General features: G+C 38.6%; 1 protein-coding gene across 12 annotated transcripts in view; it reads right to left on the bottom strand.

Annotated features, from left to right (window-relative positions):
- The window catches only part of ctnnd2b (catenin (cadherin-associated protein), delta 2b), a 219,618-nt gene that overhangs the window by 100,205 nt on the left and 102,720 nt on the right, over positions 1-16,693 (bottom strand). For all 12 annotated transcript variants that reach the window (XM_061732810.1, XM_061732812.1, XM_061732813.1 and 9 more), the window contains one exon: positions 2,917-2,951. In XM_061732810.1, the coding sequence (XP_061588794.1) occupies positions 2,917-2,951 (35 nt within the window). The remainder of the gene's footprint in view (positions 1-2,916; positions 2,952-16,693) is intronic.

Below are 16,693 nucleotides of genomic sequence, written 5' to 3'. Positions count from 1 at the left end.
GCAACCTGGGAAGCATATATGGTGGGAACAAAACTCTCAAATTATGAGTCAAATTTGACCTGAAACAGATTTTTAAAAAACCTGTCCAGGGTTCACCCCCTAAAGTAAGGTAAACTGTTCATCTGTGACATTATTTCCCTCCTTAAAAATGTGAGCAATCCAGTTTGATTATCATTCGGTTTTTGACTAGTTTCAAAAGACGTGCATCTCCGACATTTCATTACAGAGAAGTGTTCAAATCTAATCCCCAGGTTGAAGTTAAAAATTTAACAGATAATCCAGCAGCAAATCTTGTGAGATTGAGGTGCACCTTGTACTTAGATACCAGCCATTTGTCTGTCAGACGGAGGCTGATAACATTCCCAGTGTCTTCTAGTTAGAGACGGCTGCCAAGGAGGATAAAGGCTTACAAATGAGTCTTAGGAGCAACATTAATCTCCTTCAGAGATTCGGAGAGAAAAGCTAATAGCAGTGGCCTTAGTGAGAGGATTTAGGAGGTCTATTTTATCGACTGACCAATGCGATTGCAGACTGATGACGCCGGTACTGTTGCTAAAACATTTCCAGGGCTGCTGACTGTGACCTTCCGTTGAATTATTCTCAGCTTCTCATAAAAAGCCCAAATTATTTTTGCAGCAGAAGAAAATTAGTTTTTAATTCAATTCGTGAGCGATAATGAGACCAAAAGGCACGATTGATGTGAAAAAGGGTTTTCCTGTTTAGCACTTCAGATTCTGAGCTGGAGCCCAGTAAAAGCGTTCGCCACCTAACCTCTGGACTCTGTTGTTTTAGCCACCCGTCGCCATCGCAGCCCTCAGATAATCTGCTCTCAGCAGACTGTAACACGACTGAAAAAGAGGCACAATAAGCAACCCGAGGGTCTGATGTGGCTATTTTTCTTCTTTTTCTTCCGGCTTAAAAGCAGTCAGACCTTGAGAGTAGGCCTGTGTTGAAAAAATCGATTTCCCAATTCTAAATCGATTCTCATATTAATTCCTAAAAATCGATTCGTATGTCTAAAGATCGATTTTTTTTTTTTTTTATTTATTTATGTATATTTTTTTTTCATCATTACATTACAACTTTGGGTTATTTTTTTGTTTATCCCCAAAAAAGGAAAGTTTTGTTGGACACGAGAATAACTGGTGCCATGTTTTTGCCTTTAAATATGTTATGTAAAGGTATGAAAACATTAAAGTGTTAGGTTATAATTGCATAAATTGTCTATATTTCATTACTTTATATACTGTCTTGGGGTTACATTTGCAAAACATGCTAAAAACCAAATGCTCAAAAATTAAAAACCAAAATAGACCAAAAATGGAACAAATAAAAACGGAATGTGGGAAAAAATAAAACCGATTTCATCCGTCTCTGTTTCCTCCCTGGATCTGTTTGATAATTCTGACCCACGATGTTTCTGAAAGCAGTTCTATCAGCATTCTGGGAGCTGATTGGTCCTTACAGCATCATTAGCTGCCAATACTTGCTGTTTAATCTCAATATAATACTAGTAGTAATATTTTGCATAACTACAGTCATAAAAATCATGCAACAGCTCAAAAAACTGTTTTAATAACACTAACCCAAATCAATATCGGAATCGAATCGAATCAAATCTTGATAATCGATTCTGAATCTTAAGAATCGGAATCGATTCGATTCTTGACATTTGAATCGATCCCCAGCCCTACTGGAGAGGTGTGCTCGTTTGACTTTCAAATCATATAAAGGCTCATTGATTTTTGTTGTCATTTACAAAAAGTGGTTCTGATCTGGATAAAAGCAGACTTTGTTTGAAACACTGTTTCTATACTGACCTTTATTTAACGTTCATGTTGGTTGACGACCAGAGTTTGAAAGGCAAGGGTTTTTTTGTTTTCTTTTTGTGTGAACCAACCTATTTGTATGTGTGTGTGTGTGTGTGTGTGTGTGTGTGTGTGTGTGTGTGTGTGTGTGTGTGTGTGTGTGTGTGTGGCCTCTGTAGTCCTTTAAAGCAGTGGTTCCCAACCTGGGGTCTCTGCCCCCTGAGGGGGGAGTCAAAGAGCTCAAAGGTGAATGGGGTTTTAGCTGCACAGAGGTGGTTAAAGTCTGCACCTCTGCACACACAACACACAAGTGTTTTGTGTGTTTCTTGAAACCCCAGGAAAAAACTCAAACTGAAAGGGAAAAGAAAGACTTCTTGAATAGCACAATGTACATCTGTGCCAACAGGTGAGTGTTGACTTTTAAAACAGCAAAGCTCACAGGCCGAGGTCAACAATGAGGTGCAGGTCCTGCATCAAATATCACGGAGAGCAGAGGGGATGGAAATGTCAAAACAGGGAGCTGGAACTATTTCCTCTGCAGATGAAACAGTCGGGCAGCACTGGGACTGCGTCTTTATGCTCCTCCCTCGCAGTGATTCTTGTTCAGGCAAAGTTGATTTGCACTTGTCAAAGAATCACACTGGACTGCAACACTTCCATGTCTTGAAATGTTGAAAAGCCTCAGCTGTAATCTAGCGCTCACCCCCCTTCAAACTGACTCAATCTTTCAGGGGAAAATAATATATTTTTAAATCCATTTGGATTGTCAAGGGACATGCAGTCGCATCCAGACTCACCAAACAAACAGATTCAGATTCTGCAATTCAGTCCCATGGACTATCAGAAAGGTCAAATCTGAAATGTTATCACACTTTTTGTTCTTCTTTGAAACAAAATATTTGACTGGTTGTTTTGAAAAGGGATACAAATAAAGCTTAGGAGATGATGCCTTATTTGTGTGTGTTTGTGCTTGTGCTCTTTTGGTTTGGAACTGCTGCTTTAAAGGGTTTCATCAGAACAAAGACAAATATGCACAAATAAGATTACAAATTAAAAACACTGAAAGACCAGACATGAGAGCAGGAGAGTATTTAAGGTGGAACACTACCTTGATTGTTCCAGCGAAACTTCTCATCTGCTGAGCTGAAGAAGACAAACAACAGCAAAAAGATGGTGTTAAAAAGATACACGAAAAATATATTTAGACCAAAACGAACATCCTAACAAACACATCATCACAGTTTGGAAGCCTTGGATCTTGAGATGAACTCATTTGAACTCTCTGCTGAGGGATGATAAACTCCAGAGTTGTAACATTTGGGAGAGTACTTATCAATACCTCAGGTACATACAACTTTAAATAAATCAATAAAATAAATCAATAAAAAGTAAACACTTCAAATAAAATACATTCAAGCACACATTGAGATTTCTTTTGAAGGTTAATCTCAATGAGCGAAGGTCAGGGGGTGGAGCACAAAGGTATGAGCTTAATTGGAAAAGTAAAAATACAATCCTAAAATCCTAAAACAGTGAGCTGCTAAAAGCCAGAAAACACCAATGTAAAATCACACCTTTAAAAAATCCTGAAAATAAAATTCACAGGTGTTTTTTTTAAACTGAAACCAGAAAGATACAGAGGTAACGTCCCCGAGCTGTGACTAGACGGCTGGTGACGACACGCCGAGTGGACAAAGTGCAGCGTTAAAATCCATGAGGGGGATGGCCGTCCATTTATTAATGAGATAAAGGTACTGAAAAAGCTTTTCCTGCCTGAGACCTGTAGGAAAAAGAGGAAAAAGTCTATACATGCTAATAACCTCGTGCCACACGCCATTTGTTCATGTTCATACCAATGTGGCATGTTTAAAATTACGATTAGCATATTTATTCAACAAACAGAAATGTTAAATTCACAACTTGTATTATCACCATGTTGCAGACATCATCTGTCTTCCTATTTTTAAGCTAGACGAGCAGCTTTCCTTTCATTCCTCTCTGTTTAGCAAACAGACATGATGGCAGTATTCATCATCTTAAGTGGAGGATAAACTAACACGTGACGTATTTTACTAAGTGTCTGTTACTAGTTTGAATCGACCCAGTGGTGCGGTGATGGCACTGTCAGCTCAGCTGTGAAGTTTTAAAACCAAATCAGAAAAAACTATTTTTATTATTTTTCCACTCTAAAGCCAATATTGAATTATGGAGAAAGGGAAAAAAAATTATTTTTTATTATTTTTATTTATTTTTTTTTTCACAAAGGCAAAACTGCACTAGAGAGCTAAGGACTTTGTTTCCCCACTCTAAAAATAATTCATTTTTGGGCTTATCTGTGATTTTCAATTGTCTTAAGGAGTTTATGTGAGCTTGTTTGGTTGTTTGTATATATACTGTTACGTCTATGTTAACATCTATACAGCGTCTAACAGATTGTGCGAGCAATTAACAGTACATAATGTGGCTCTGTGTAGCACTGCAGACTCCTCATTCATTAAAGCCAAAACACATCTCCACAAGTGCACAAATATGCAATTTAAGGAGCAAGTAAAGTGCATCGCACAACAGCACGACGTACAGAGGCTAAAGCTCAGCTCCCATTTCTTTGAGGACGGAGTGTGTTTGTATCAGACAAATATCTTGGCTGCGGCAGGAAGATGAGGATTATTATTTCCAGTATGGGTTCAGGCAGGAAAGGGAGCACAAGATGAGTCAATGTTTTCCCAGAGAAGGACAACCTGGTCCTCAGCATTTGGTTGTGTCAAAATAATGTTTCATTGCTTTAAAAAAATGCCTCAGTGGAGGTGAATGTGTGTTATTTACTCAATGGCCAGTGTAAGCTGGTGAAGAGTAAAAGCAACCGGAGACCTCACACAAAACCTCACTGTGAAGAAGAAAGCCAAGTCAGGTTAGCATAAAACAGCTACGTGTACAGACGGCTAAAAGTAGAATACAACATTTTCCAGAGGGAGTCAGATTTCTGCCGAAAGGGGGGAAATATAAGAGGAGCAGAAATCAGGAGCAGAGCACGACTGACAAACCTCACTGAAGACAAAGAGAAAACACAAGGATATACTTAAACAACATCAGAATGAGAGGAAAGTGGCTACAAACTTGATTACCACTTAAAGCCCAAGTAAAGCGAGATATGCATCTGAGTTTGTGAATGAAAAATATGTTATTAACCACAGGGCTGAACAAGAATAGTCAAAACAATCCCCAGCAATGCGAGACGCGGTTTCTGAATCATCAGAAAATGTGCAGTGTCCTGCTCAGAGACACTGGGGGCGTGTCCTCCGGGGGATGCTGTCTGACAGATCTTACGCCAGCGTAATCGAACCACATAACCAGGACAAACAGAGCTGGGTTTCTTTAAAGTGAAACAAACTGCTCAGATGAGAAAACCAAAACGAAACTGCATTAAATGTCTCGGCCATCTTTCTTTACTCTTTCAGCCTAACTAACTCAGCTTTTGCTGCACATCCGCTGTTTGAAGGTCAAAGCAAACAACCAGTTTGCATGTGAAGAAAATCCTTAATTGTAGAACCGAGTCATTTATAAAGCAATAGGATAAAGAGTGTACAGTCATGCTACCATACCACAGTTATCATACTAAAAGTGAGGTCATCTTTACCTCACTATAACCTTGTGGGGAACCGGTGCTGGAAACCCCACACGTGCAATTCTTCAATCTCAGGCCACATGTGAAACAGCTCATTGACCTCTAGTTAGAGGACGTGTACGAGTGTCTCTGTGTGTGTGTTTTTTTTAAATTAATCTCCTCTTTCCATATCTTGAATCTGAGAATATAATTAGTATCCGTGTGTAGGGTGAGCATGATCAGTTCTCCTGCAGCAGATCACGCTACAGCATTATACTTTGTAATTTTTTGTAGATTGAGGTGTAAGTTTTCTGACAGAGTGTGGAATTTTGCATATAAATAAGTAAAAAACAATGTCCTTCAGATTTATGGAGGACCAAAACAGTCATAATTCAAAATAAAAGCAGAAATATATATACATATTTAGTTTTTCCTTTTACTTATACAAGCATTTTTGGAAGGAAATGTATATAAAACAAACAACGAAGCTAGTGTATATCAACTATAAATACAACATTATTGTTATTATTATTATTATTATTATTATTAATTTTAGTCTTTAAATTGCACAATAATTTTAATTTTGGCCCGATCCTGCTCATTCCTGTTTATTGACAAATAGTATAGGAACTGGATCAAGAAGGGCATGTATAAGGAAAAGGAAAAACAAAATATGTATATTTCTGCTTTTATTTTGAATTATGTCAGTTTTGGTTCTCCATACAGATGGGGATAATCAAACACAAAGGTTCACAAAAATAAATGGCAAAAGTAAACAGGAAAACATTACTTTATTTTCTCAGAAACCCAACAAGTTACATAACCAAAAACAATGTATAATAAAAAGTACAATCCACTGCAAAAGTGTTCAGCAATAATAACAGATTATCTCAAAAAGGCCTCCAGCTGTTTTTACGAGCTGGAATGACTGACCTTGTTAAATTAGGTTGATAACGTTGGACAAACCTCCCCTCAAGTGTGAAACACTCTCAAACTGAGAGAAGCCCTGTTTGTATCTCCAACAAGCTCGTCGGAAATCTGATAGGTAAATTGGTAAGATGTAATTAACAGGCTCCTAAACGCCCCTACACAAGACAACTATATACTCCTTCCTCTAGTTATTATGTGCATAAACATTCATGAACATACACATACATACATATATATATACATACACATATATATATATATATATATATATATATATATATATATATATACTTGAGTGTTCTGCACAGTATCACAGTAGTGTTTCTAGGCCTGCGTTCCTCTGAGATTTTTTACATTATCTACTATGGGCACCACTCCTGTCTTCACCTTCCAGATCTTCTCTGTCTCCTCCTGCAACCGCTAGTGCTTCTCCAGTCTCTCCTGCTCGTTATTCTTGATATTGATGTCACTTGGGATTGCCACGTCAGTTACCACCGTCTAAAAATTGTATATTTTTCTAATACATTCCACCATGTGTTATCATGTTTCATTTTCAGGGTTGAGGCATATTCTGTATCCAACATGTTGCAACAACAACACAAAGGACAAGGTTCTCTCCAACGTGAATGTTTGTGCTCAGCTTCACATAAACAGCTGCATTAATAATACAGAATAAGCAAGTATGTTTAGCACAGAGAAGCTGGAACCAGGTCACAAATATTGACTGGAAGAATCTGACATAATGAGTTACTCCTGTGGTTTTCATGCACGATGTTAACCAATGGGCCAGATGCTGTAAACTGCTTATCTCAACCCCAAAACACAAAGAATACATAAAAAACTAGGCTCTAGCATCAAAGCCCTGGGCTTAATTATGTTCTCTCTACTGTATTTCAGAACTATAAAATACAATGCGTGTGACAACCTATGGATTAGGCAAGTCTATTTGTATAGCACATTTCAGCAACAGTTTGAGCTGCTTCACTTTAATTAATTACCCTTCAGGGATCAATAAAGTTTATTGAATTGTAATTTAATTACATAGTGACAACATGAAAAAAAAAAAGTCATAATTGCTGTTGTTCATGTACTCAAACAAGCCATTACAACCCTCTAAGTCTGGCTACAAATCTCTGCGTAGCAGAGAATCAGTGCTGCTGAAAGAGACTAATGACCTACTGATCTCTGGAGATTCAGGCATCGCTGTCGTCCTGATTCTTCTGGGTCTAACTTCCTGCCTTTAACACTTTGCTGCTTAAATCACTCAAATCAACAGGTGTTTATTAGGGTCCTGCGTTTATTTGGGACCTGCCTTTATTAATTGTGTGTCGCGTCATCCAAAAACAGATGGATGAATGATGTGCTGACTGCAGACTTGCTGCAATGAGTGGTGGACAAATTCAACTTTGGGCACCGACTCCTCGTGTGAGATGCGTACCGGTGCTGCATCAGCACAAGCTCAAACAGGCTACAACATGACCACGGAGGTCATTCCTGGAGGTCTGATACAACTTTTCCTATTACTAGTATCATCTTCCGTGACACACGCTGGTGTCTGGCGCGCTTGTGAAGTATCCAAGCTACGACTTTAGCCCTTAGCTTTTCTCTCCCTCCAACTTCTCGCGCTTGCCGTTTTCCGTAGCTAACTCTTGGAGTTAGTTTTCTTTCCCACTCTCTCACAGTTTTGCTGTACAACTACTATCAAACTACATTTAACTTAAATTGAACATCATATTTCTTGTGAGAAGCCGTGATGCTGGCCATGGTGCTGGAATGCAGTTGCTCAAATTCATTACACGTCAGGTCTCTGTAAAATTAAATAGTCACACACTTTTCAATTTGTTAGGGTTATTTGTTTGTGTTTAGGCAGGCTATATTTGCATACGATAGAATATTTTTGGGGAGAAAAAAAAGCATGTTTGACCTGGCCTTTATTTAGGATGGGCGTTTAATATAAAAAATATTTTGCTACACCTGGCGGCAAATTGGGACATGGTCATTATTTGAAGTTTTACAGTAATACTATTCTAATTTCATATGCAGTCCTTGACTCTGAGCTTTCTCGCCACTATCAAATCTGCTCAGTAGTCAAAATAGGCTATTACTGTTTAAGAATTCTTGCCAAATCAAAATATCCCTGTCTTACCGAGATCTGTTAAAGTCATCCATGCATCTATAAAGTCATATTTAAAACTAGTGGGCGACCGATAATTCGATATTCATAATTTTATTAATAATCGATATCGGCCCCGGCAAAAAAAAAAATCGAAAAAAAAAAATTCGATTTTTTTTTATTTTATTTTTTTTAAAGAAAATTGGCTGCATAAAGTGCATATCTTATATTTACATTTTTGGTGATTTAGCAGTGGCGGCCCGCCACTGCTAAATCATAGCCGCCACGCCTGAATTATTTTTTTTTATTATACATTTTTTTTTCCATTAAATTAGGCTTTTCTCGCTCTCTCGTCTCGTCTCTCCTTCTCATAAAAGGAGACATAAAACAAGCGCGACTCTTTTCAAAGCAAACCGGTTTAGTAAAGACGGGAGGGGATGTTTTCTCCTCGCACGGCTCCGGAGAGCGGAGGAGCAGCTCAGCGCGACACGCGCAGCCCAGCATTTAGGCTGATTTATGGTTCCTCTACACCAACGCAGAGCTACGGCGTAAGCGCGCGTCGCCGCGTACCCTACGCCGTGGCCACATGAAATCAATCACTATCATCAAAACAAAGTCAAACAAGACGACATGGCGTCATATTTCTAACAATAAATGAAAGTGATGCAAAGTAAAGGCGGAGAGGATGAAACATTGCAGTCCCTGCACCTACCTACAATTTAATATAAAGGTGCTCTAAGGGGACCCTGCTGCTCAGAGCAGCTCATCCTGGTAATACCTGGTAAAACCAGGTAAAACCAGGACCAGAACATGCATTTTTGGACATTTACTCCACAATAAATAAATAAACAATAATATTATGAACCTGAGGGTTTGACTTGTTCTTTGACTTATTGTTTACACTTTACACAGTTTGAGTTACAGTATGAAGATTCCTCTTATTTAAGTTCTCCCATGCAGCTTTGTTTCTATTTATCATTATTGAGGAATGCTGGTGTAAAGAAGAGGGATGGGGGGGGGGGGGGGGGGGGGGGGATTGCATCTAATGTGATCATTTACTGAAATACTGCATTTTCTTTTTGTATTAAGAATGTTCTAAATCTAGTTAAAGCAATAAATTGCTCACCATTCATTTAAATGAATTCTTGTATTGAAATTTGTTTTCTCCCAAAAAGGTAAAAAAGGGTAATAATCGTATCGGCTGATATCGGCTATCGGTCTTTTTGATTTCCCCTTAATCGGTGATCGAAATAATCGAAAAAAATGCTGATCGGTCGGACACTAATTTAAACTATCCTAATTCCTGAAATCATGGCAATTGGCACAAACTGCTGCAGCAAGACTACTGACAGCTACTAAAGACTGCCCAAATTGTCTTCCATACAATGGTTCCTGGACTGTTTTAAGCTTTTAGAGTTTTAAGATTTTATTGTTTGTTTTTCAGACTCTTCATGTGCAGGTCCCATTTTATATCATGGATCTTATTCACCATACACAAAGCAACTAGGACTCATAGGTCCTCAGAAAAGGCTATCTTATATATGGTATGGTGTTGGCCTGAAAATAAAGGTGATGGAGCTTTTCCAGCCCCAGCTCCAAGCTTGCAGAATCAATTACCATTTGAAATAACAACTGTTCCCTCCAGCACTCCACTTGAGTCAAACTTCAAAACCCCTCAGCCTGCCTAGTTCATAAATAATAATTTAGTTGTTTGACCCCTGTTGTTCCTTCATTACTGTTTTAAGTTGCACATTTTATCTGAAAAAACACTTAGCTTCCTGTTGCAAATGTGCTCTATGACTAAATTTGAAGTACTAATTCTGCAAAGACAAGCACCAGAACTAATACTATTACACTTAAAAACTCAAAAATTCTTAAAAAAAAAAAAAAATTATATGAAAAATATTCTTTCAGTCGTAGAATAAATAGACAGATGTTTGAAGGCCTTTAAAAGCTCCACCTCATGCTACTTAGTCCAACTACAAAATAGGACCATTAGACCAAATCTTAGGCTATCTTTGGACCATAACACCAGTCTTTACAGCAAGAGGAAATGCACATCAAGGTAAGAGGAAAATATGAGCTACACCCCAAATCAAGTAAACAGTATGTTAGGTAAAAGCTCTATTACTGTACATCACTTGAGCACAGCCATGTCTCTTTTGCTAAAAAGCCACACTTGATGAAGCTGAAATGGATAAATGAAACACAGGTGCTCTACAATTTCAAATAATGACCAACTCCTTTTGTACATTCGGCCCTGATATTTTCGTCTGCACTGAAAGAACCCATTGTTGGCTATTTGGTGCTACTTCTGGAGAAAAATGGACTATGTTAAAAAATTAAGCCACTCCTCTCGGACCACCCCTTTGGACCGACTGGACTACTGCATTAAATGAGGGGGAAAAAAACGGGAAAAAAAGAAAATGAAAATGGGTAAAAAGGAACAGAGAGAATAAATGTGACACAGAAAAAGCCAGACAGGACAAAAGAGACACACGGAGGAAGGGAATGAGAGCGGTAATATAATACAATACAAAGAGGGGGAAAAAGGTAATGGGTAAACACAACAGAAAGACGGAATATGATGAGCAGGGAGGAAGGAAATAAAAGAAAGCTCTGCTAAATCCAATGACAGGGGCTCAAAAGAGTGAATGCCAGAGAGAGGAATGAAAATCCTGTCATTTTATCCAGCCAATAAACACATTGTAAACCTCGTCCATATAATCCATTCATTTCAATGCCTTGCATATTATCTGTTATCTTTACTGACCACAATGACTGGCCCTCTTGTAGACAGAGCTGTTCGATTAAACAGCCACCCATAAAGGGAAGCAAAGGCCTTTTAGCTCTTGGAAACCATCAAAAAGTAGCTCAGCTTGTGTCAACACTCATTTAAATTCAAAAGCCGAAGCAAAACTATGGTTACTAATTTACTCAGGGCCGTTTTTCAGATCTTGCATAAGAAGAAAAAAAAAATCGTAATTGGACATTTGTTTTAAAATAGATAAGTAAATAAGTAAAAATTGGTGTGTGTGTGTGTGTGTGTGTGCGTGTGACATTTGCAGATGTAGATTACTTTGGCATCATTTCACTTTGGCGTTAGTCGTTGGTTTTGAGCTGCTGTGTGCATAGTTTACTTTATCTCTGCTGTTCACATCTCACATCCTCACAGCTACTGATGGTGCTCTTTTGAAAAGCCTGCTCTCGTCTAAATAAAGTCTCCATTTGCATCAAAATGTGTCTGAGCTTTGTCTTAACATTAAAAAAAGACAGACAGACTCTTTCTTGGTTCTCAAAAGCCTTATTGATAATCACTCATTTGGCCACTGCTTCTTACATGAAATCCTGATTTTTGCCAGCAATGTCTCTTATTTCTGCCAGAAAACTCTGCAGTTCTTTTTAGTTGTAGCACAAAAAACGACGCAGGTGGTCTGACTGCTGTGGCGCTGTTAATTTGAAAATGTTATGTGCAACACAAAAGGAAAAACTGGAATATATCAGTCGAGACGGTATGATAGCCTCAATTATCTTAGTGTCAATGACAAAGCGCACCGTGTCTTCTCCAGATACAGCAGAGCCAGTTTATGACAACGGCGATGTAATATCACCTCCCTCTGCAGCTCGCCTCCATGGTATGAGCTTCTGCCATCCAAATAAACACTGCTGTCTAGTTATTCTTAAGAAGATCAATACAGTCCTCTACTAAAAGGTCAAACAATGTGAAACCTTTTGTGCAAAGCTACTTCCGTTCATAAATGTGTCATCATGCGACATACATGTATGACCTCACTCTGTGCAGCTTTACCCGAGTGTTAGTCACCTTCAGTGTCTGCCAACACCCATTACTATCTGTATTACCAAACCCATTATTCAGAAAGCAGTGTTTCTACCGGTCAATTTCCACGTGGAGGCTATTATACAAAATTACATTTAGAATGACCTAGATAAGGCAAAATCGCATTTACGAGGAAGTTGAGTATGATAGCCAAGAAGCTGTTACCTGCATCAGTTCCTTCCACATTACAAAAAAAAAACCATCCATAGTGTATTTTATGTTGGTATAGTAATAGCCATGATATTCTGTTGCCTCAAGTGTGGAAGAGAAACATAAAATTATCCCAAATATGACCTTCAAAAGGGAAGGAGCTGATGCTACTCGGTGCAAGTCTACACACACTTTGGACTGCAGCCATCAGTCTGTAAATGTCACCTGTTTTTTTTTTTTCTTTTTTCTTCCCTGCAGTGAAATTGACAATGTTTCTGACAGAAACAAAAGGATAACTGACATAAAACTCAACAATGGAGACCAAGCATTACAAACACTTGAAACACTCCCATATTTCATTGCTAAGCAATAATTCTTCCAAGAGACATGAATCCTCTGTGGCTCCTAAAGCATATTAGCAGTCGTATTTCCAACACTTTACTCTTTTGACGTAACACAACTCTTCTTTTTTATTTTTTTCTAATCATGTCACATTGCTTGTTCGCAGGATAAAAAAATCCTTTAAAACAGACACAACAGACACTTTTTCCCACAGAAAATTAAACCACGCAGCCTCCTCAGCATTGATTTCCTTTATTTGCCTGCTTGATATTATAGACGTCTCCTCTCCATTTCACCTAGCTTTAGGGATCTATTTTTGAGCTTTCCTCTGTCTTTGCAGAGCCCAAATTGGCCCATCGTCACGAGTACTCTTCATAACAAAAGGTAAACGTCACCAGGGTTTTACATTTGAGGTCTGTATATTAAGAAAACAAGGAAGAAAGAAAAACATTGCACCACTGATGTTCATTTCAAAATATTGAGTTTAAACTTAATGTTCTGCTGAGTGAAACTACAGTCTAAGTAGAGCTTATAACGATGATTTATTTTCCTTGGCCATCATCAATATTTATCAGCTGCTTGACATTTGCTGAAGTGTAACTAAGCGTTACCAGCGGTGTTTATTGGAGAAAAAAAAAGCTCAGCATTAGCTCCTCAAAAGACACAACGAAAGGGGAAAAAACATGCTAGTCAAGAACTTTTAATGTTAATAAGCCTATTACTTTAGGTTTATAAGTTTTACAGCTTTGAGCCACCATCTTTGGCATTAATTTTTCCATTTTTGCTATAATGATCTACGTATAAAACCTGGTGTTTATGAGTGTTTCTCCCTGATGGAACAAGTCCTCTGACATTGGTTTCAGGTTCATCACTTGTTAAATTATTATAGGTATATTTTTGAAAAATATTGTTGAAGAATATTGACTCTTTTTTTTTTACCTTTATTTAACTAGGAAAATCCCATTGAGATTAAAAACCTCTTTTCAAAGGGAGACCTGGCCAAGAATTACAACACATAGTTATAAATGACAGAAAACACCAACAGATAAAATACAATTAAAATTAAATTAAAAAAGCAAGCAAATCACAAAAAACAGGTACATGTAATGGACTCGGCCTCAAGTATTTTCAATTTAGATTTAAAATTTCTCAGAGAAATTAACTCTGTTAGCCTCCAGTCATATTGTAATATGTTCCAGGCTGAAGGAGCAGAATAAACAAAGGCTCTTTTACCCAGTTCAGTACGGGCAAAAGGAACGGAGAGCAACAGGTAGTCTTGTGAACGTAGCAAGTAAGAACCAGGACTTCTCTGTACAATCAAGGTGCAGATGTACATAAGAAGGCAGCAGACCAAGCATTGCCTTATATATAAAAGTATACCAATGACTGAGCCTTCGGGTGGCCAGAGAAGACCATCCAACCCGACAGTAGAACTCACAGTGATGTGTCAATGGTTTACAATTTGTAATGAACTCTAAGGTTCAATGTTCTGTTTGTGTCAGGGGGATGGCAGCAGTGGTACTGGTTGCCAGACCAGCACCACTGCGTGTACTGGTCCAGCATAGCTGATGATGCTTAACGTGTTTAACAAAGACGACACGATAGCAGCTTTTATTGCTTTAAAACAATTGTAGAAAAATACTTTCACGTGGCTACGTTCACACTGCAGGTTTTAAGGCCCAATTCCCATCTTTTGCCAATATTTGATTTTTTTTATTTTGTCATTTGTTCATATTTACACTTCAAATCTGAAGTCTTACATCAGAATTCTTTGACTACGTTTACATGCAGTCAAAATTCGGGTTATTGCTAATATTCCGGTTACTGAAACATTCAGAATATTCCGTTTACATGCATGAGCTAACAGGGTTATCCCTGTATACATGGTAATTAATCATTCAGGATATCTCGATCAAGCCAGCGACGCGCGGAGAACGTGATGACGCAATAAGCGTCATTTCCGCTTCCTCTTCCTGTATCCAAATTCAAAACAAATGCTGCTTCGCACAACTTTTCGCTCACTTTCTTGTAAATCTTGCTATCCCCGTACTTTTATACCGTCTACAAATGCAGAAATGTTCATATCCTTCATTACATTTATGAAGTGATTAGTCTCCTCCTGGTCTTGCGTTTCGCCGTGTTTATAAGAACTTCCTGGACTCAAAAGACCAGGATTCCTTGTGAACAGAGCATGCGCAGAAAACAAATTCATGTTCCCTTTGATGGGGATATCCCGTTTGGCGTTTACATGACCGAATATTCAGGTTTTAAAAGGAGAAACCCAGGGGTCATATTCGGCTTTTTAAAAACCCGAATATGAGCAAATTTGTGTTATTCAAAAGGGGTTATTGGTGTTTACATGGCCGTGCAAATTCGGGTTATTGCCAATATTCAGGTTTTAAAAGGGTTATTGATGCATGTGTGTGAACAGGCTTCTGCTTTGAAGTGACCCGCATGCATGGTAAGAAGAAGTGAGGTCAAACGCAGTTCGTCAGGGGAACGAATGAGGACAAAGATGCACCAGCAAGCGTGGATGATTTTTTTGAAAGGTTTTTGTGCCGTGGAAGCAAACAAATTCATTAACTTATCATAATGAGAAGAAGATTGAGGAAAAGGACAGCAACATTTTTAACATTGACCATGTGTGTAGCGATGACGTCAATATCTTTACAGAGATGTGTGTGGATGAGGAAACGGAGCCAGGAGTGGAGGACCGTGCCAGGACCGGCTTCACCCAAGCAGATTTCATCCCAAAAAAAAAATCCAGCCAGTGCAGAGTTGTGACATTAATCACATAACGGTGATGGAATACAACCTGAGGGTTCAGACTGAAGGAAAACATCAGACACGTATCTGATTTTGGACCGCACATAAAAGGGACTTGGGTCCGCTGTGAAAAAAATCGGATTTGGTGTGATTTGAGCTGTTCAGACAGCAAAAAGAAAATCAGATATGGGCAAAATAATCCAATTGGGGTCGCTTTCATCTGCAGTGTTAGTGCAGACGTCAAGTGCTATAAAATCACTTTATTGCAGTGATTGTCTCAAAAGGCTGTGCAACTAAATATTTCGTTGAAAATCCCAACTAATTGCCAGGGCCACTGCCATAACTTTTTTTTATGATTCTGTTGAACTAAAACTCAGAAGCAACGTCAGATTTTTAAGTAAATGATCATTTATTAATGATTCTTTCAGTTTTAACTTATTTAAGTGGTCATTGTAGGTTTATCTTTCTCTGTGCAGGGGTAGCGCAACATGACCTTTGACCTTCAAAGCATAACAGATTTCATGTGCAGCATATGAAATTTAGTCAGAACCCTTGAGACACCCGGAAACATTTCATCCTGGAGACCACAGGGAAATACAGAAACATGCACAGAATCATTCTTGAGAAAATGGTAGGTGTATTTTCATGTTGCAGTCGGAGGCGATCACACATCAAACAGCCAAAGACCCAGAACATCTATTGTGAACCTTTAATTACAGTCTGAGCTGGAACATGGAGATCCCGTGCGCTCTGTAACTACCGGTATGTGCCATCTCACCTGGTCACATGAGTTTGATCTAATTGCGCATTATGCTCGAACAACCCGACTGCTTTGTCAGGTACCATCTAACACAGCTGCATATCACATCTCAAGAAAGGCCAGAAATGAATGGGCTGGAAATGTCAAGCGCCTCTGGAGAATACTGAACATTATGAGCGGCTGTGTGGTGCATAATGCATGGCAGGATGATGTAATGAGGTGGTAGGAAATGCCTTAACCCTAAGTCTAAACATCATTACAGGCTGAATCCTAGGACTGCCGATTAACCTATGCTGGAATTGTCATCCGACTGTGCAAGTCCCTTCGGCTTCAGAGCGTCTCGCTGAATTTCAGCTCTTCATTTAAGGTTGACAAATTTACTGTG

Source organism: Cololabis saira, chromosome 10 (assembly GCF_033807715.1).
Source record: "Cololabis saira isolate AMF1-May2022 chromosome 10, fColSai1.1, whole genome shotgun sequence".
Classification (NCBI taxonomy): Eukaryota; Metazoa; Chordata; class Actinopteri; order Beloniformes; family Belonidae; genus Cololabis; species Cololabis saira.
This window is presented reverse-complemented; position numbering and strand designations above follow the sequence as displayed.